Source organism: Toxorhynchites rutilus, chromosome 2 (assembly GCF_029784135.1).
Source record: "Toxorhynchites rutilus septentrionalis strain SRP chromosome 2, ASM2978413v1, whole genome shotgun sequence".
Classification (NCBI taxonomy): Eukaryota; Metazoa; Arthropoda; class Insecta; order Diptera; family Culicidae; genus Toxorhynchites; species Toxorhynchites rutilus.
The window spans coordinates 207142570-207163631 of NC_073745.1; the positions used below are offsets into that span (position 1 = coordinate 207142570).

The 21062-nt window shown below is 37.1% G+C and overlaps 1 protein-coding gene across 3 annotated transcripts in view; it reads left to right on the top strand.

The window, feature by feature from the left end:
- The first annotated feature begins 5482 nt into the window (after positions 1–5482).
- Positions 5483–21062, top strand: part of LOC129768701 (protein phtf) — a 33869-nt gene continuing 18289 nt past the window's right edge. The window contains exons 1-2 of one of the 3 annotated variants that reach the window (XM_055770503.1): positions 5483–5994; positions 17552–18539. In XM_055770503.1, coding sequence (XP_055626478.1) covers positions 17578–18539 — 962 coding nt within the window. In that variant the 5' untranslated portion in view covers positions 5483–5994; positions 17552–17577. Of the gene's footprint in view, positions 5995–6015; positions 6464–17551; positions 18540–21062 lie in introns of those variants that run through there. The other 2 variants (XM_055770501.1, XM_055770502.1) reach the window with 2 other exon arrangements.

Below are 21062 nucleotides of genomic sequence, written 5' to 3' on the forward strand. Positions count from 1 at the left end.
TCATGAAATACGTATTTTTATAATGGCAGCAGAGGTCAAGATGTGCTCCAAATTTCAGATCAATCGATCAACAAAAAGGGGGTCAAATTTATATTAATGAGGGACAGCGGTTCTTTACACTTCTGGAGAAGCATGGAAGCATTAAATAGAAGCCTGGTTCCGGTCGTCCGACGGTGCTACGCGATCGTAAACTGCAGCTGAAGCTAAAGTAGAAGACGGAGGGAAATGTGGCTACACCGTTCCGGGCTTTAGACCTGGAGGTCGAAGCACCGGACCAGACAGTTACAAAATATAACTTTAAAATAAAATAACTATATTACGTCCCTCACCAAGGAGGTAAGTTTCGACGTGAAGTACATCTCCCACACCGAGTTCACAAGGAAAGTGTCTCCCTACTAGATTCACTGATCATGTCATTTACAAAAACATGCTGGATAAATTTCCTGTCTAATGGTATACAACATAACATATGTCGCAATAGGTGACCGGAATAAATCGCCACAGTAAACAACTGCAACAGAAACAACCGCTTAGAAAAAGTGTAGTAGGCTAGAAATATTTGGCGCGGGAAAAACATCATGTGCCTCACATTTCTATTATAAATTTATTCTCTTGTTCTCGTTTTTCGAAATTTATTCTGAGGACAATGTAATGGGGACGAAGTCCCCATTTGGCGAGGATAAGGAATCGAGGCGGCCCATGCCGCCAAGATGACGCAATCCGAGTCCACCGCCGACCCGCCGTCGGAAGCGGCGGTGTCTCGCACGCAAACCTGGGATCCACTGATTGCCCGGTTAGTTTGAAACATAGGATACGATCCTTTAGCAATGTCCGACCGAGCTCTAGCGAGCGTCGGACGGTATACGTCTGCCCGGGGCGTTACGTTTGCCTGGGGCGATACGTTTGCCCGGTTAATTCTTGTTTTGAAATACAATACCGCGCCACAATATTTATAGCCTACTACACATTTTATAAGCGGTGGTTTCTGTTGCAGTCGTTTTCTGTGGCGATTTATTCCGGGAACCGTCGCAATAACGATTTTGAGTAATATGCGTTTGAAAACTCTTAATGAATCGTTACATTTTTCGTAGAGTCACCTATATAGAAATCAAAAACATAGTCCTATGTCAAAACAAGTCAAGCCAACAAGTATGTTTTCGACAGCAATGGTGAAAGTTTCGGCGTCGAACATTTTCAATAAAATTATGTTTCATGGGAAATTTGTTCCATTAAATTATCTTTTGTAGTTTTTTCATCGCCATCTGAGAATTTTGCATTTTTTAATGCAAGCGTTATTTATATATTATTGTATATTATATAATCTAATTTGATGATTACCTATGGTATGCTATACTTTTTTTTATCTAAAAAACTCAAATAGATAAAACTATTTATTGGAATCGCGATGTTTTGTTCTTAATTATAGCAGTTTGACGAACTTTATTAATTCAAACCCGTTTCCAGTCTTTTTTACATTTTTTTTTTGCAAAATTAAAATTGTCGAAGGAGGATACTAAAGAAGTGATACCTATTGTCGGGTTTTAACGTGAGTTTACCCTTCGGAGATTGCGGATTTTTGTTCCGATAGACCCTATAACATACAACAGAAAGTATGAGAAATTTCACACGTTTTGCAAGAATCATTCAGAGCATTTTCGTATAAAACATATTTTCGTATCAAATATTTATTTTTGCGACTTCCGAGACCGGGGGTTACGAAAACGTCCACGCTTGTCCAGGGTGAGGAGAAAGGGGGTTTAGATGTGGACACGTTAAATGTCTTCTTAAATAAAACGTTCATGTTTATAGTCGAAATTCAATTAGATCTACTCTGTATTTACAAGACTTTTTAAACCTTACGCCCACCCCACAGAACTCCTTATTTAACAATAAAAGACTGTGTTGCCTGAGAGTACTGCCCGGTGAAACATGCATATTGTTCTTGGCTAAACTTCTTCCCTGAAATGTGTATTCTGAAAGAAACGCACATAAACTGGGATCGATAAGTTTATTCCAATCGGTAATAGAGAACCATGAATTTCGTCAGGATAAAGACATCCAAAGACACAAAGAATGTTGGGATTTTGTAGTATTGAAAATCATGACTTATGAGCGGGTTTCGGTTCAACTTCAGCTTTTGAAGACAACACCGCTTCGTTTTCATTTTTCAAGAATTCCGTGTACCGTGGTTTTCAGAAAATTGAACCGAACAACAAATCCTTCCATGAGTGCACGGGACGTATCTTTAGAGATATGTTTCTTGCAATGATTTATTTTTTCTTTATTGATATCTGGTAATTTTTGTAAAACGCGTCAACGCTTCTACGGTTGACTGGAAAGTCTGTGCTTGGGTACAGAACGCTAAAACGTATGGACTATATATTCAACCATATTCCAGAACCCGATCGGATTTGACACTTCGCAATCCGAACGAGATCGATTTTTGCCGATTGCAATCCAAAGTTGCAACATTTGAACAACCCGATAAAATTTGACGCGATCAGATTAAAGAAATCAACATTATGCTAACTTCGAATCCGACCGAATTCTGGAATAAGGGTTTTTTACCAAAAAACATTCGAATGAACGCGTCTCAATCTGCAATTCGTTTCATAAACGCAGCGTAAATACATATTTGTAGTGAAATGTGGAAGGCAAATCATTTACAATGATGTAGAGCTGAAGAAGTCTTGGGCTAGAAGTCATGGTCTGAGTCCGGTGAGACTGGAGGAAAATCTGTATACAACTCGTCGTGACGAATTGCAACAAGTACTGCTCGCAGATGAATATTTGAAAAAACGACCAAGAACGCTTTTATGGCGCTTTGAAGACTCCATCCGCCATACTTACCAGATCTTGCAACTTCAGATTATCTACTGTTAAGATTCCTGTAAAAACTTCATCTCATTGTATAGCATAAAAAGCACATTGCCCAGTTTTTTTGATGAGAAAACAAAGAAGTTCTCAGAGGATGGAGTTCTAAAGGTTGGGTTGGGCAATATTGTGGAACAAAACGATGCATCTAGAATCGAATAAATATGTGTCTATAAAAATATACTTTTGATTTCTTCCATCGACAAGAATTTTTCCGAACAATATTTACCATGATTTGAGAATTAGGGATCATAGATCAACGAAATCATCGATCACGATGCTACTGCAAGTGTTGTGTTTTTACTAGGTTCATTGTAGCCGCCAGACACTACCGAACCTATAAGGGCGGAAGTCGTTGATGCGAGGATGTATTTCGCAATCCGTGATCACGAATATACCATGTCCAACACCAGGTTTTAAGACAAAATACAAAATACAAATTATTAGATAAGCAGGCTCGAAGCCAATTTGAAATTTAACAAACATGAATGAAAATTTTGACTTGGTATTAATTGATGCGGAAAAGTAAATCCCAATCCCAAAAGGTCGATTTTCGATCAAAAAAATTTTTTCGAGATAACACCAGATCTCGACGTTTAATGCATTTTTAAGTTGTTTGGCGTCGAAAAAAAATATTTCTATCTTCCAAATTTCCTTTACCATCCCCCCCGCGCATAGTTAGTTAAATATGTGTGTTATTAATATGCATCAAAAGAAGAAATGTATTCAAAATATTTTGTACCAAATAAATAGAGAGTATCGTCAAGTAGTCAAGTAGGGTAAATGATCTTAGTTTGTCCGATTTGGGGTGTTTTTACGAAACTAGTAAATGTAAATTTTTCTTCATGAAAATCACACATAATCGATACGAGTTTGGGTTTGTTGAAAAGCCCCAAGTCTCTAGTTACTAATACTATCATAAGGTGTTGAAATTATTCAAATTTTTATGTTTTTTAACCATTTTCCTTAAAGAGGAATTATGATCATGGTTTGACCACCTCTGATCATGATTTGTCCAAAAAAATGATCATGGTTTGTCCGGTTTGAGATATCACCACTTTTGATTAAAAACATTCAAATTCACAAGTAGATGTTGCATTTCTCATTGCTTGAATTTACTGTCGTTATATTGATCCATTCATAATTTAGGCTTTCTTCAGAATATTGCTTTTTCTTGGGCATTTTAAAAGTGTTCACCTTAACACAATCAATACAGAAAAATCATACTTCTGCTATGCGCGAAGCACACCATAAACGAACATAAACAAACTGCAGCGCGCCAAGCGGTTGCCATAGAAATCATGTGGACAAAATAACATTATTGAATTGGACAACTCATGATCAGAATTGAGTTCATCAAAATGCGTTAATTTAATGGTTTAGCTATGTAAATCTGGTACAAATGATGTGCAAGCATGATGTTTACAATATTTGTAATGTTATAATCCAGAAAAGGTCTGAATACGTGCGAAATAATCATCTAGTTATCGATTAAAAGCTAGCTCGAATGAGGGGCGCATTGACACAAATAGAAGGTGTATTTTATAATCCTTTAAATCATGTTATTCCGTAAAAATATGCTATAAAACTACTATAAATCATGAAAAAGACAATTTTATTTATATGTGTTGATACATTCGAATACCTTTTTTGGCACAGGAGCGCCGAATTAGAGCATTCAAAAATGTGGGCAAACCATGATCATATTTTCGGCTGGACAAACCAAAATAATTTACCTTAGCTTGTGTATACTCAATTTTGGGATTGGCTGTATATGCGTCTGAGCGGCAACTCGGGTGTGTTTAACGATCCTACACTAGCAATACATTACAAAATTTTTAAAATGAGAACAACGCGATGATATCAACATCGTTTTCTTTATTGTTTATTGTATTTTTAAATTTAAATTTTATTTTATTTTACAAACATTAACAGGCTTAACATGTTTGCCCTAATGGTTTTGTTTCGAGATTCGCTTTTCTTCGCTAAATGCGATAAATGACAGTCATCTGTTTTCAAACAAAGTGCTTGATTTCATTGTCTGATTTTTTACAATTCAAACAGCCAGACAGCTTTAATAAAAATACTCGGTAGTAATTTCACAAGTGATATCTTGATATAAATTTGGAGATAACGTGAATGAAATTTGGAAGAAAAAAATTAGCTTCCCAGACAATGTTGAAACAAAATTAAAACAAATCGCAGCTATTAATAATGCTATCAGCTTTATCAATAAAACATGAATAGAAAATAGAAACAAACTTGGAATGAAATTTAAGAATTTTATTGATTTTTTTTCCAAAAACTAGAGGAATCTCCACGTAGACAGCAGGGGAAGGAGTATTATAAAAGTCCATGCTTGTCCACGGAAAGGGAGGGGGATGTGTCTGAAATCATGCTTTTTCTGTCCACGTGGTACGTGGTTTTTCTCACATTTCTAAAATGTTTGTCAAAGTCTGTAACGAAAACAAAATGTCTGTAAATTTTCTAACGTGTCTGTGAATCTGGCATCTCTACTGTCTCTGCAGACCTAAAATGATATCAGCTACAGGGAGTTCGTTCATTTAGTGTTCACTCCCATCTGATCGCACATTCACTTATCTGCCTCCTTCATCAGTCAGCTTGCAGTGATTATTTGAGAAAGGTTGGTTTCCGCTGGCAGTTTTTCAAAATTAACTTTTGCCAGAAACAGTGGAAACGCATTGTGAGTATTCGTGGTGCGGGAAATGAGAAAGTGCAGTTAAATAAAAATCATACTGCAGTTGCTGTTCATGCTGGCCGAAACTAACTGTGAAGCGGTTCTCTTAACTTCGTCTATCGAGTTGCAAAGAAAATATCGATTAGTGACTTGGGTATACAAAAATAAATCGGGCTTATAAATAAAAACAACAGTATAGTGAAGAACGCATTCCGTACCCAAAAAAGTTATCTCTACGTCTCGATAGTTTGTGCTAATGTTATGTGTCTGAATATTGAATAAATTACGACTAGCCAACACAACTGGTGATAGTGAAAGAATGTAGTTTTATCTGCGGACTGTGATCGAAGCACACATAATAGATAACTTGTCAATCAAATAGCAGTTTCAAGCAACTAAAAATAAAGTTTCCTGTTGTTAAGGTAATGGTTCTGAAAATATATTCTGTACATTAAAGTAGCAATTCAAGTAATCAATTAGAATATTAAAATGACATGAAAATAAACACAGACGGAAATCAACGTAATGCTGACAAGCGAAGAAAACAACGGGTTCGGGAAGCCTCGTGTTGCTTTCGGGTCTAGCGGAATTCTTGTTTACATTCATTTATCCCTTTTCCATATCAAGAAGATAATAAAGCCGACTCTTTTCGGTGAACTTGGGGCCGCAAGTGATGAACATACGAACAGCAGAGCGATGTTCATTCAATTGTCAAAAACATCTGATTATGTATGTATTTGTGAATAGAACTGAAAACACTCGAGACGCTGGAGATAGATTTGCGTACTCTGTGGGATAGAAAGATTGCAGTTTATCAAACTATGAATACTGGAGGTGAATGAATTCGCGATAACGGTGGAATGGTGTCGACCAAAGTACATAGAATAGAAGGTAAGGGATATTTCCTGTGTATACACACGGAGAGCGCATGTATTACACACACAACGAAGTTAGTAATAAAAAATCCTCAATTTGTTCGAAGTTCTGAAGTTTTTTCAATATTTCTCGATTTTAAAAGTTCTAAACATCATAAAAAGTGGCAAAATCGCCGGTAAACACGATAGTGTACTTGTTTTTCACTGCAAGTAACGTTTTATGTGAATTTCTATCGATTTCATACTGAATAGTTTTTGTTTACTTCAGCAAAATGTTGAAATACCACGTTCCGCGATGCCGGAACAGAATAATTTCGAATGAGATAAACCAATCGGAGATGTTTTCAGTTATCCCATGCATTCGCTCCTTGGATCGGGAACGAGAACGACACTGCTTCGATATAACCTCTCCACACATTTGTTTATTGGTTTTGCATTATTTCTATAGTACAGGTGCGATAATTTTACTGTTTTCAATTTGAAAATAATTAAGTATACCACTATTCCATTATTTCGAAACATATTTCGAGACAGTTCTTGTGTTATAATTTAAAAAATTAAAAAATGTTTGAATTTATATGGATTCGATCTATGGTTAACAACTATTTTTTGCTTTTTTTCTTTGCCTACCACTACTTGAACAAAGCAGGGAGTAGACTACCTTCTTATTCTACGTACTTTGGGTGTCGACATCTGGATATTTGTATGAGGCCAACTATTCTCTATCAGATTAGTAGGCCCTCAGGCAGTTTTAAATTGCTAAAATGTGTATGAAATTTTTTTCTTGGCGATATTTCTTACTAGAAGTACGTGTTTTTGACCCTAGTTGGAACTATTTTCTATAAATTTTCAGGTATTCTCACCAAAACTTACCTTTATAATGTAATATTATTTTTAGACACAATTTTTGTATGATATTGATCACTACTTGCAAGCAAAAGTGATTTTAATTTATATAATGTACTAATTTGATTTGATCACAGTTTTTATTTTGAAAGTTTGTTCATTTCCTGTGCAAACCCATATTGTCATGCCTACTCCACCGTTCCGTAATACGAAGCTCAATGTCGTCAACACGGATTTCAAAGTTTAGAGCAATTCCACGCGAAATCATCGACCGCTGACCGGATCCTCACCGATTTTTTTCTAAACTTGGTACTCATGATGGTAACTATCTAAAACCTCAATTTTCATTACCATATGAACAATTTTAAATACGACTAATTGTTTTGAAAGGGCGTATTAAAATCATTGATTCTTCTTTCAAAAAATCGTAACTCAAAACCCAGGTGTCTGATTAAAATATGATGTTCGACAAAGTTGTTGAACTGTTATCTATTTAGGAAAAATATATTTTAAATGCACTGTTAAAAAAATCTTACTCAAAAATTGAATTCAATATGAAAAGCTTTTACATCTCAAAACACTCCCCTTGGTTTTTTCTGTATACTTTTATTGGAAAATCCTTCCGATTAAACAAAGTTCGACGTGCAGTGGTGCTGTGGTAAACTCGCCAAAATGGAGATATGAATTTTGAAAATTTTATGAAATTTAAATACTTTGTGAAATCGTAACCATTTAAGAAAATTTACATAAAAATTGAATTTACATGCGATTCTACATGAAAAACTGTAGATAACGTTTGATCCTAGGACTAACCGTTCTCGAGATATAACCTATTTAATATAATGAAAAAATTTTAAAGGCTAGTATCCAAGACACGACCGCATATTTTCGACGTAGAACTACGCAATTACATTATGGAATCCACTTGTTTACCACTTCGAATGTTATTTTAGAATGCATCGAAATTTTTGTAATAGATTATGTTCTTCGTTACAAATAAATTTGATGAATCCTTCTACGTTTGATATGATGCCTAGGACTACCAAAATATGTGAACGGAAGAATTATCAAACGATCATTGTGTTTTACATTTTCCTCTGAAATTGTTGCACATCTCATGTTTATGTAGTTCTTGAACCGCGAAAATTCATTCACCTCTAGTCTCGATTTCAAAGGCTTCTCTGTTTAAAAGTACGTTTTAGGGAAACATATTCAAGTCTGCACAACGACTAGCGAGTACAAAAGTATTCAACACCAAAAAATTACCACGACTTGCATGCATTTGCAAAGCGGATTCCCCCAGGCACATTAATTTTGAAGTCCGTGTTAGGGAAACACAGCTCGGTGGGAACAAAAATACCCCCGACTCGCATGTATATTTGCAAAACGGATTTCCACAGGTACATCGATTTTGAAGTCTGTGTTGGGGAAACCGTAAATCGGGCCAATCAAAACTTGGCAGTAGGAAGTTCTTCCAACTTTCATGAATTTAAACCTTTTAGAGATTAGCGAATTGTAATGTATAGCATATCAAACAAATTTTTGAGAATTTCCGATTCGATTGGTATGCAAATCATGAGAATTCGTTCACAGTGAAAATAGTTATTAACGTTAACATAATTTCATAAAAACGTGACCTGTTTTCTGATTTGGCACCCTTCTTGAAAGACGTAGTTTTACGTCAATAATGTTTGTGAAATACAATAGACAAACAAAATAGAGGAAGAGAGCGCGAAGTCGAAAGGTGATTTTTGAAATACTATAACATCGTTGAAAACTAACGCATGAAGATGGGATATTCATCATTTCCAAACTTCAATTTTCGTAATATTTTACACACAACACATTTTTATCTGGGTGTGTAGATGATTTAGACAAAAATATCAGGAAAAAAAAATGATTTCTTTTTGTAGACTGATACAGTTTTTTCCTAACCAACTCAATAGCCAAACCAATTAACATTATCAAACAGGTTTCATTTAACTGCTAAAACGTACCCATACAGAGATATATTCTGTTTGCATGAAAAATTATCCATTCGTCTTTGATGATGAATAATTAAATTAATAATCATCGCATAGCCAAAAGGTAGTTTTCGGCACTCCAATAAATTATGTTTTTCTTCTTGAATGGCACTAACGTTCCTAGAGGAACTTCGTCGACTCAACGTAGTATTATTACTTGCGTCATTTTTATTAGTACTTAGTTGAGATTTCTATGCCAAATAACACGCCTTGAATGCGTTCTGAGTGGCAAACTCTAGAATGCGCGTGACCACAGTGCAAGTCGGAGGAAATTTCTTTGACTAAAAATTCCCCCGATCAGAACGGGAATCGAACCCGAACCCCAGGCATGTTAAGTATGTCGCTAACCACTCGACTACGGGAGCACAATAAATAATGTACAAAGCTAATTTTTTGCTTGTACCAAAACCCTTTTTTATAGTTTTTTTTTTAATAAATTTTTCTGTAATTTTGCAAATATTGCAGTAAGTTTTAATGTTAACAGGTAAAGCCTAGTGTATCTTGATGTATCTTGATATTGATGCGTTCAGCCGTTTTTTTGTTTTGCTGGTCGATTTCATGTTGAAGATTCCATTTTTTATGTTAAACAAATTCACAATTTACTATTTCACAAAGTATTGAAATCTCATAAATTTTCATTTCCTTTTCAATGAGTTTGCCACGGCACCACTGTACGTCATACTTTGTTAAATTAAATGGGGTTTCCAATAAAAATATACCAAAGAACATCGAGGCATAAATGTTCTTCATATTAAAATAAATTTTCGAGGTAGATTTTTAACAGTACATCTAAAAAAAAGATCGGATTCGACTATATGCTTTACCTCTAAACCGACATGTTCAGCTAGAGGCTAAGAAAAGCGCTCTAAAGCTTAAACAATGGAAAAAAATACTAGACGGAGACAAAATTGGTCACTTGAGCATCCTGAATCTCTTACCCGTAGGACCATCCTCAGAGATGAACAGTGATTCGATGGAACCTAGGACTAACTACGACATTCCATACAGTGTAATCGAACCTTCTCGTTCATTATGGGATGAAGGCGGTCCCAGTGTTCGTAATGGTTCAATCTTGTTCTACACTGATGGGTCAAAAATGGGAATCAGAACAGGTGCTGGAATGTATAGTCCCAGAACAAAAATCTCTGTAGCTATGGGAAACTGGCCAACAGTTTTTCAAGCAAAAATAGCTGCGATAAAAGAATGCTCAAATGTCTGACTTAAAAGAAAATATAGACATGCTAACATCTGCATTTTCTCAGACAGTCAAGCGACACTTAAAGCTCTAAATGCTTTTCTATGCTCCTCAAAAATTGTCTGGGAATGCATTCTCCTCTTACGGCAACTAAGTCGGATAAGTTCGGTACAACTGTACTGGATTCCTGGCCATTTTGGCATAGAGGGAAACGAGCGAGCAGATGAACTTGCCAGGAACGGCTCAAGCTCACCTTTCACTGGTCCAGAACCATTCTGTGGAATTTCTGACTGTGTGTTGAAAGGTGAGCTGAAGAACTGGAAAGACCGAGAAGTGTTAGCCAACTGGTTGGCGGTACAACTTAACCAGTCAAAAAAATTTATCACGCCGAGTATTAAAATTACTCAACAATTGCTGAGTCTTAATAAGAAAGACTTCAGCACAATCACAGGCCTTATAACAGGACACTGTCCGAGTAAATACCATCTCAAAAACATAGGTTTAGTGCAAGATGATATTTGTCGTTTTTGTAATACCGAAAGCGAAACCTCGGAACACTTGCTCTGTAATTGTGGCGCTTTAACTAGGCGCAGACTTTAATACCTTGATAAGGCTATTCTGGAGCCCAAGGAAATTTGGTCTGCTTCGCCGATCAGGATTATAAAATTTGTCAAACAGAGTATTCCTGATTGACTCCTATTTCGCTATAGCTTTCAGTCTACTTCTTCATCAATAAGCAGTAGGTAAGCTTGAAGTGGAGTATAAAAAAATGGGATATACCACAATAGTTCAGAATAATGGACGCAGTGGTTCACATCCAACAGGGGAAAAAAATATGCAGACTAGATTATATACAGATTTAGACCTGATTATATACAGTCTGATTTTTTTTTATATTTCAAACATGGCTTAATTGTGATTTTTGAAGATTTTCATTGAAGACTCACTGAAATCCTTTAAAATAATATTGCAGTGAAATTTAGAAAAATAGAAGTTGGGTGTCAAACAAAAAATTGTAGAGCGATTAGAAAGCTTTAATTTGGTTGATAATAACACAATGAAAACCACTAACTTTCATGTTTTTTTCCCTTTATTTATTTAATTAGGCTCAAGTGGATAAAGAGCCACCATCAAGCAATACATTTTAAAAATATTTGAATATATTATAACTACATAATCATTAACTTAAGTCTAATTAGCTAAAACTACAGTGCAATATAAAAAATATATAATTTATTCCTTCGTTGCCTCGTCGGTATTATCCTTGTCTGGAACAGTGGGTGGGTCGTAAACATTCAAGTATATCTTCTAAAATGTTATTTAAAGCTTTAATTTAGATGATTGAACTCACAACCCTATCATGTACTAAATTTTCTCTGCTTTCAATTGGAAGCAACAGAATCGTCCTACGTAGCGTACTTGTGAAGTTGAGCCAGTTTAATAGGCAAACAGAGCCCGAAACAGAGAAAATGAACAATAACTGTTATTGTTGAAAATCGAATATATGCGTAGAAGGATTTTTTCATCAAATATGATCCACTATCACCTCATTTTCTGACTTTAAGGGGATGAATCAAAATTTAAATTGAGGGGCTTAGAATGAAAGGGGTGTAAGTGATTTGATCGATTTCTCTACATCGACTCTCTCTTTTGGTCATAACTTAGCTGCAAATACATTCCGTACTGTATTTGGCAATGTGGAAGATAGGTCAGAACCTCATCTATCGGACTCTATAGCAAACTTAAATTGGAACGTTTTTGCAGTTGAGTTATTAACTAAAGAAAAAGTTGATGAAGAAAAATCGATCAAGTCACTTACACCCCTTGCATTCTAAGCCCCTCAATTATTATTTCATATTCAAAAAATAAAACATATGTGACCTATTCCATGAGGTTATGCACCAAAGAACCAAATTTCAAATCTAGTTTTAGGAAAAAACGATAACATTATTTGAATAAGCACTAGTTGTAACATAAATCCTTGATATTAATTTGATTTTTATGCACCAATCTTTGAGAGGGGCGAGTTTAAAAAATTACATAATTATACTTAAAATATTTTAGGTTTTTATTATTTTTATGTTTCTTGAGATATCTTTGCATTTGCTTCATCAAACCTCAATGTCTATATACCACTGAACGGATAATGAAAAACTTGTTTGAAGAGCCGTGGGTAAATCTAAATAGTAGCCACATTGGTTGCGCGTTCGCTTGGTAAGCGATCGATCGTGAGTTCAAAACTCAGGACCCTCATTGCCCATCTTTGTGTTGTTACAGAATAACTTCGTCCACGCAACAATCATCAGCGATGGAGATCGATCCACGGTCGAAATAATATCGATTCATCCATACAACTGCTCTGCTCTGCAAGACACATCGGGCTGCTGTTCTATAAATAACTCAACAATGATCAATCAACTGTCTCCGCTGTCCGGTGGTCCAACTGGATAATGGAAGAATAGACAGAATACTCTTACGCCTAAATGGCTACTGTGTGAATGTACCATATGTAATGGTATAGAAGGAATACTGGCGAACGGCAACTGTGTAATGTGCTAATTATAGATATGATAACCATGTGACATGTACACGATTAAAATTCGGCTCTGTTACAGCTGAAATGCTAATGAGCCTTAAATAAATAAATGGGATAAAAAAAAATGGACGAATATAGAATATAATCTTGTTTCGACTTCCGGTTTGCTGACAATAGTATTAAATGACAAAAAAAAAAATGGAAAACCCATACGATATGGGTGAAAGGTCTTAACACTTTACCGACCGGCCGTCGATTATTCGACTTTTGCTCCACAGCGCTTACCGACCGGTTGTCGATTAATCGACTTTCGATCTTTCTGTTAGATTTGGTTAGGTTAGACTGACAAGTAGCAAGCAGCAAGCATTTTGTATTCTTTATTCAGTTAATCGGTGCTTTTCTCAAAACTTTAGTCCTTAAAAATGAATAAAGAGGATAGTGTCGGTGAGTTTTATCTCGACGATCTGTCAGATTGTCTTGCCGTTCAGCAAGTAGTACTGATGACGAAAGTGATAGCAATAGTATAGCGATTCGAACGACAAGAATATAATTTTGGAACCTTTCGAAGGCAGCTCTGGCGTAAGAATTTGCCAAGTTCCTCTGAAAGCGTAATATATATTGTGAATTTATTCATTGGAAGTGACCAATGATTGCGGCTGAATGGACGGTGAAAAGGGCATAGTATGTTCGAACCGCTACCGGTCGGTAAAGTGTTAACAGCGGAAATCGAATATGGTGACTTTCGGTTCATTAAAAACGGACCTAAAGGACCGGAAATGGCATGAAATTCCATAAAACGATCGGGAATGATAGTGTTAGCATATATCCATGGACGCACGAAGAAGAATGAAAAAAAAAACAAAGTTTTATAATGACAGCAAAATCGGATGCGTTCCCCCGGTTGTGAGCGCCGCCCGATGAGCCAGGCTTGTGCGAGCCATTGATGGCAATCGCCAGAGTGAACGTGTTGAATAATCACGATGTAAAAACTGGGGGTCGTTTCAGGACCACCCCGACCTATTCCAAATAACGGCATGCCGTGTACTACTGATAACAGGTAGATTTATACAGCATGCTTTAATGAACATGCCATGAGCAATAAAAATTGTCTTTTTTGTAATATTTCGCAGTCTAAAAGACAATTGAACTCATTTTCCATACAGGCAAAATATTTCTTCCCTGTTTTTGAAGTAATGAAATCGCAAAATGGTGTTGAAATGCTAGAATGAAGTGAACATGAAAAAAGACATCTTATAATCAAATTGTCAACGTTGTAACACCTTTCATTTGGCACTACTGAAAATATATACTGAGATTCCGTGCACCGTTCCTGAGATACAAAGGTTCAGGACCACCGGTCGCTTAAGACCACCTTCCCCTCTAGAATGGACCTTTGGAAGGGGAAGGGAGATTTCAGAGGAAAGTGAGGAGTGTTCAGGGTGATAAAAAACATAAAAAAAAGTATATAGCTTGCTACTATACGGAGAATTTCATATTTAAGACACTTTATTGGGTTTGTGACGTGACAACACTTTGCGGAGACTGTTTTTTTTTCACAGAGAGCATGTTTGTCACGTCACAAATGCAAAGTTCTTGTGAGTTTTTAGAAAAACGGAATATACAGGAATCCTTGTTCATCTTTTGTTGACAAATCATAGAACAAAATTCATTTGTATGTTTTGAAAATATTATCTAACTGAAGATTTTTGTAGCTTATTTTCCCAATTTAACTTCGACATCGTTTCCTTTTTTTTGGTAATCTGTGATTTATACATGAAAACTCGATTAAACCTGTTATTGGAGAGACAAAACGTTGTCACGTCATGCTGGAATTGGTCATATATATATATATATATATATATATATATATATATATATATATATAAATATATTATTTGACTCGATTGTATACAGGATTTTATTATATACAGTGAAAAGAAGTTGGAGACTGTATATAATCGAGTTCGCCCTACATTATTTTTCCAAAATAGTTAGTTGATTTTCCAAAACTTTGTCAAACATCATATCTCCATCAGATATTTGGATTTCGAGCTAAGATATTTTGGAAGAAAGATAAAAAATATTGTTATATTTGCTCAATATTTTCAAATTCCTCAATGTGATTCAAAATCCGGACACATTTTCAATCATGATTCAAATTCTGGACATTTACTTTCAATTTAGGACACATTTTGTTGGCAGTATTTCTTTAAATGATTTTAAGTGATCGATATTCGATTGTAAAACTTATTAACTCACGATCCAGCATTTACCAAGTTCCTGAAGAAGGTCCATCTGTGGCTAACGATCAATGAAAAGGGATTATCCAAGCCACTGTTCTCTTCTTCGGGGCTTGTGGTAAAAGGGGAAGTCATACAGTACGAAGAACATGCTGGAATTGCCATCTTCATCAAAAAGTATCACTCGAAGGAGGATGTGGTCTTTCAGCCGGATCTGGTCTCGGCCCATTATGCCACGAGATCCCTGGAAGAGAAGGACCGGCTGAAGATAAACGTTGTACCGAAGACCGCCTAGCCACCCAACGTCTCCTAGCTGCGACCGATGTTTGGGCGATACTCGAATGGAGGATGTACACTAATAATTTCGTGGTCAATACGGAGAAGTAGTTGATCACCAAATCCAGGAAAGTGCTAAAGAACAGAAGAACATGCAAGCATCCATCTTTTCATTGTTCATGACTAAGATTTCGTCCGTAAGTCCGCTCGGCCGGGCATGAGAGCATTTTTGTTGAAAGACATCATAAACGTAAAATTTATTCCATTGAATTATCTTTTATAGTTTTTTTATCGCCATCCTGAATTAGTCCATTATTTTAATGGCGTTATACGTTATGCGTGTGTAATATTCCTAATTTTTGATGCATGTCTCATTTCCAATTTCGAAGTTACCCACAATATAGAAATTTTGTGACAATTCAACAATGTAGTCAGATAATAAGTTCATCATACAAAAACAATGAATCACTAAAATCCAACGACATCAGGCTGTAGCTGGAAGAGTCTAATAAGCCTCAGCGTAAAATATCTTAGTTCATCTATTACGATAATTTATCGTAACATATAATAAGAGCACTGGTAAGTTTCTTGTTTTTTTTTCAAAAATTAATGCTTTATTCTGCAAAAATGGTTACAAATTTAATATTCAAAGGATTGCCCATCGCTAGCACCTTTTTCCCATCTTTCTGACAATTCACGGATCCCTTTGCGGAAATAATCGGCCGGTTTATTGGCCAACCACAAATCGATCTAATTTTTGACTTCATCAAAATTGGAGAAGTATCTGCAAGTTCTTGTTGCGTTTGTGACGGATCTTGATCGAGTAAAGCCTCCAATTCTTCACCTTCAAACTTTTTTTTACAAAATTACCACTTTTAAGCCGTGTAAACCACGTCTGACACGTTCGCTCAGTTAGAGCACGGTCACCATAAACTTCCACCAAAATTCGATGACTTCCCGCCGCTTTTCTCTTCATATTGAAGTGATGAAGTAACACTCCCAGCAAAAACACTCTCGTTGGTACGAAATTCAACATATTCGAAGTGGCAAAAAACCATGTTGTTTACGCTTCGACTTTTTGACATATACTAAAAAAGATGCGCAATGATAGTAGCTTTCCAACGAATGTCTGGAAATATGATTCACTGGAATAATAATCAAGTTACGATATCTGTTGTAAAACCGAAGGAACTTACCGGTACACCTAATATATTATGTATGATAATGTATACTAATCAGAGGAAGATATCAAATTGCGTTCCTCGAGATTCAAGCTCTGAATAACATGAACACACCCTTAATTATCCAAACATTGCCCTCTCTAACTGGATTAACAACTGTTAAAAAACATAAAAAAAGTGAAAGTTGTTTCGTTTTCGTTTTCATAAATTCTTTCCCTTTCGTTTTCATACATTCCGCAGACGACGCCGGTAAACGCTAATATCGCTGCCACTGCAGTCTACCGAAAAGAAATGTTACCTGCTGATCCTCAACACACACAATTATGGTCAATCAACAACTTTAACTTGACATTGAATCATGCCAGCTAATTTTACAATGTCACCACCGATTTAGTGAATTTGCAGTGCACAATTCAGAGCTATATTTTCGTTTTGTCACTTCTTTGTGTATACTGTGAAGAGACTATCATTTGGCGTCGAGCGTGTGGACAGTAGGAAGAATTGTGAATTTTGTTTCACCAGTCATCATTATTCCAGTGTTTTTGTAGCAATTTACAATTTCCGGAACAGCTTGAGTTAAACCTTTGAAGCATCACACTAGCGTGTATTTTCAATTATAATATTAATATTCTTCAACATTCAAATTCAAACTTGTTTATTTCAATACACGTGATCACTTTCTGAATCTTGACTAAAAATAACACATCTATACGCAGTTGACGAGGTGTAGATCGCATGCCAATCAATTATCAAGTGACAGCCATATGTTCATAAAAATATCTTCTACGTTTCGATTTCCCCCACAGGTTGCCTCGGAGCGCGACAGCAAACTATGCGCCTGGATGAGCTGGTAGCATGGTACCAGAAGAAAATCGGCACATATGACAAGCAGCAATGGGAGAAAACAATCGAGCAGAAGATTCTTGCTGGTATTGACCATCTGCCGCTCAAGAACACTAAGCTTAAAACTGAACTCATCGATGTGGACCTGGTGCGAGGATCAACATTCCCAAAGGCCAAATCCAAACTCTCCATCCTCACTGTGATCTATCTCGCCTCCGTAAGACTCCTCTTCCTACCAGTTTATGCAAAATGGTGGGTCCAACAAACCTCTCCGAAGGTTTTCGTTCTCCTCCTGACATTATACCTCCTGCAAATGGTCAACCTAGGCATCTACAGTTACAATGTGAACAAAGCCGGAGCCGAACAGGAAGAGCATATCGTGGCCATCTCCGATTTCTTGATCCCGATGGCCCTTAGTTTGCTGTTAAGCGTCATTCACTCTCAGATAGTAGCTACAGCGTCAAACAACAGTACCCTTTCACACAAAGTGAAAAAATGCCACTCACACTCTACGCTAAAAAAGCGCGAACGGATACGGAGGAAGCGCCGTTTTCGTGCATCTTATACCAATGTCGGCGAATCGATGTCAACAGTGACTGTGAAAAGTTCGAGCTGTGATCAGAATCAGGAGAGCAAACATGTGAAATCGGTCACTGCATCTCCCACGCGAAGAAATAAAAAACAAGGTGCTTGTAGCACGAGCAGCAGTACAAGCAACGAAACATTGGATCGTCAACGAATTGACAAGAGTTCCGTTGATGCTCACTCAAAGGTACAGAACAATGTAGTTTTGAATGTTGTAACGAAACGTTCACCCATTGAGAAATTGGGTGAAAGTGATAGACAAGCGGATGGAAAAAATAGAATAATCGATAGCCAGGGCATTTCAAACATGCAACCGGAACAATCAGACGACGATCGGGATGACTCGGTGTTTCTACAAGAATCTTGGTAAGGCAACTGAACGTTATGCTTCAATTAGATAGTACGATCCATTTATTTATTTATTTGATTTATTTATTGAATTATTTATTTTGATTTATTTGATATTATTCAGATCATCTAAAACAGTGATTTTCAACCGTTGGGGATTTTCCCCTAGTGGAGAATTTGGCCATTAAAAGGGGAAATTGTGCAAGGGAATATTGCACATTTACTTCGCTTTGAAGACGAAAATGATTAGCAAAAACTGCCACAAAAACTTTATTGGATACTGTAAAATTTGCGATCATCGGCAGGCATTTCCAAAACTGAAATGTAATGTTCAGTTGAACAACTTCGCAATGTTTAAAAGACTTCCGTCAGTGAATGATGATGGAACAGACGACGAAGCAGTACAGAAGTCCATAAAAAAGGAAATTGTACAGCATTTGTCGAGTCTTTTTGCAACAAGTTAAACTTGAAATATATCTTCCTTATATCAAAGAACAAATTTGGATATGGTTTGAAATGCCTTCCAACTGGCAGTGACGGAAGTTTCGGATCAATTTCAGAACACACTCATCGATCTTCTTCTTCTTCATCAATGGCACTAACGTTCCTAGAGGAACTTCGCCGTCTCAACGTAGTATTACTTGCGTCATTTTTATTTGTACTTAAAGGGTGTGTCACATCAAATTGCATCACGGAAAAAACGCTGTAGAAATTTAATTTTTAGGAATTATATCTTCAGCTTTCGCTTATAATCAGATAAGAGTGTATAGATCACGTTGGCCATGCATCACTGTCAGTTTTTCGTAAATTTGGAAAAATGTCGTCGAACGAAAAAGAGCGTCGTGAATTAATCCTGTACACTCATTTCGAGAATCCGGAGTTGTCACATCGGGACATCCGTAAGATGCTGGGAATCGTCCAATCCACGGTCAGCAGAGTACTAAAACGATACTTCGAGAACCTAACCATCGACCGGAAGGTGAAGAACGGCAAAAATGGATGCTCCGTCAATAAAAAGATCACAAGCGCGTAGTTAAGCAGTTTAGACGTGATCCGAGAAGTTCGGTCCGGGATGTCGCCAATAAGCTGAATTTGTCAAGTTCATTCGTCCAGCGGACCGAGCAGTGAGAGGGCCTGCGTACATACAAGGTTCAGAAGGCTCCTAACCGCGACGAAAGGCAAAACATGGTGGGGAAGACGCGAGCCCGGAAGCTGTACACCGAAATGCTGACGAAGCCGCATTGCCTGGTAATGGACGACGAAACCTACGTCAAAGCGGACTTTCGTCAGCTGCCGGGCCTGTTGTTCTTCTCCGCAGAGAACAAATTCAGCGTTCCGGAGGAGATTCGCAAGCAGAAACTATCCAAGTTTGCCAAAAAGTACGTGGTGTGACAAGCGATCTGCTCTTGCGGAAAGCGGAGCGCCCGCTTCGTGATGACCGGCACGGTAAACGGGCAGGTTTACCTTAAGGAGTGCCTACAGAAGCGCTTACTATCACTATTAAAGCAGCACGAGGGCCCGACCATCTGCTGGCCGGATCTCGCTTCGTGCCACTATTCAAAGGACGTGTTGGAGTGGTACGAAGCCAACGGGGTCACCTTCGTGCCAAAGGAAATGAACCCGCCCACGCGCCGGAGCTTCGCCCAATAGAGAAATATTGGGCGATTATGAAGCAGGCCCTCCGGAAGAACCCAAAAGTTGTCAAATCGGAGGCGGACTTCAAGAGAAAATGGATTTCTGTTAAAAAAAACTACAACCTGACGTTGTACAGAACCTTATGGACGGGGTAAAGAGGAAGGTGCGAGCATACGGGCTTGGGCTCGAAGTATGAATAAAAAGAAAATGCCAAAAGTTGTTTAATAGTTTTTATTTTACTGTCTAAAATTTTCAAAAGGATCGGTCTACTGGGCGAATTTCTACAGCGTTTTTTCCGTGATGCAATTTGATGTGACACACCCTTTAGTTGAGATTTCTATGCCAAATAACACGTCTTGAATGCATTCTGAGTGGCAAGCTCTAGAATACGCGTGATCACAGTGCAAGTCGGAGGAAATTTCTTTGACGAAAAATTCCCCCGACCAGAACGGAAATCGAACCCGAACTCCCGGCATGTTAGTTATGACGCTAACCACTCGGCCGAGGGAGCACAATCTCATCGATCTACAAATATCGATTCTTATCCTGATATGCGAAATAAGCGTTACGAGTGTTGTTGTCTTTTGTGTAGAATTTATGTAAATCTGGATTTCCTACAATGCTGCTGATGGGAACAAAACACCATAACAGAGTAGATATCGAAGACATGAGGTGTGCTTTTCGACAACGTTCTGAAGAATTAAGATTTTGGTGGAAATCGTTCAGGCATAGGTGCCATACTAAATTGCCAAACTTTATATACCTTTTTTATAATCAGATAAAAGTATAAAATCAAATTTGTTGCGAATAAAACTTGAAAACCATTTGTATTCTTACATTACTTTACTGATATGCTACAGACTTTCTTACAAAATACTGATAGGGGTGAAGCACTGGGATTAATTT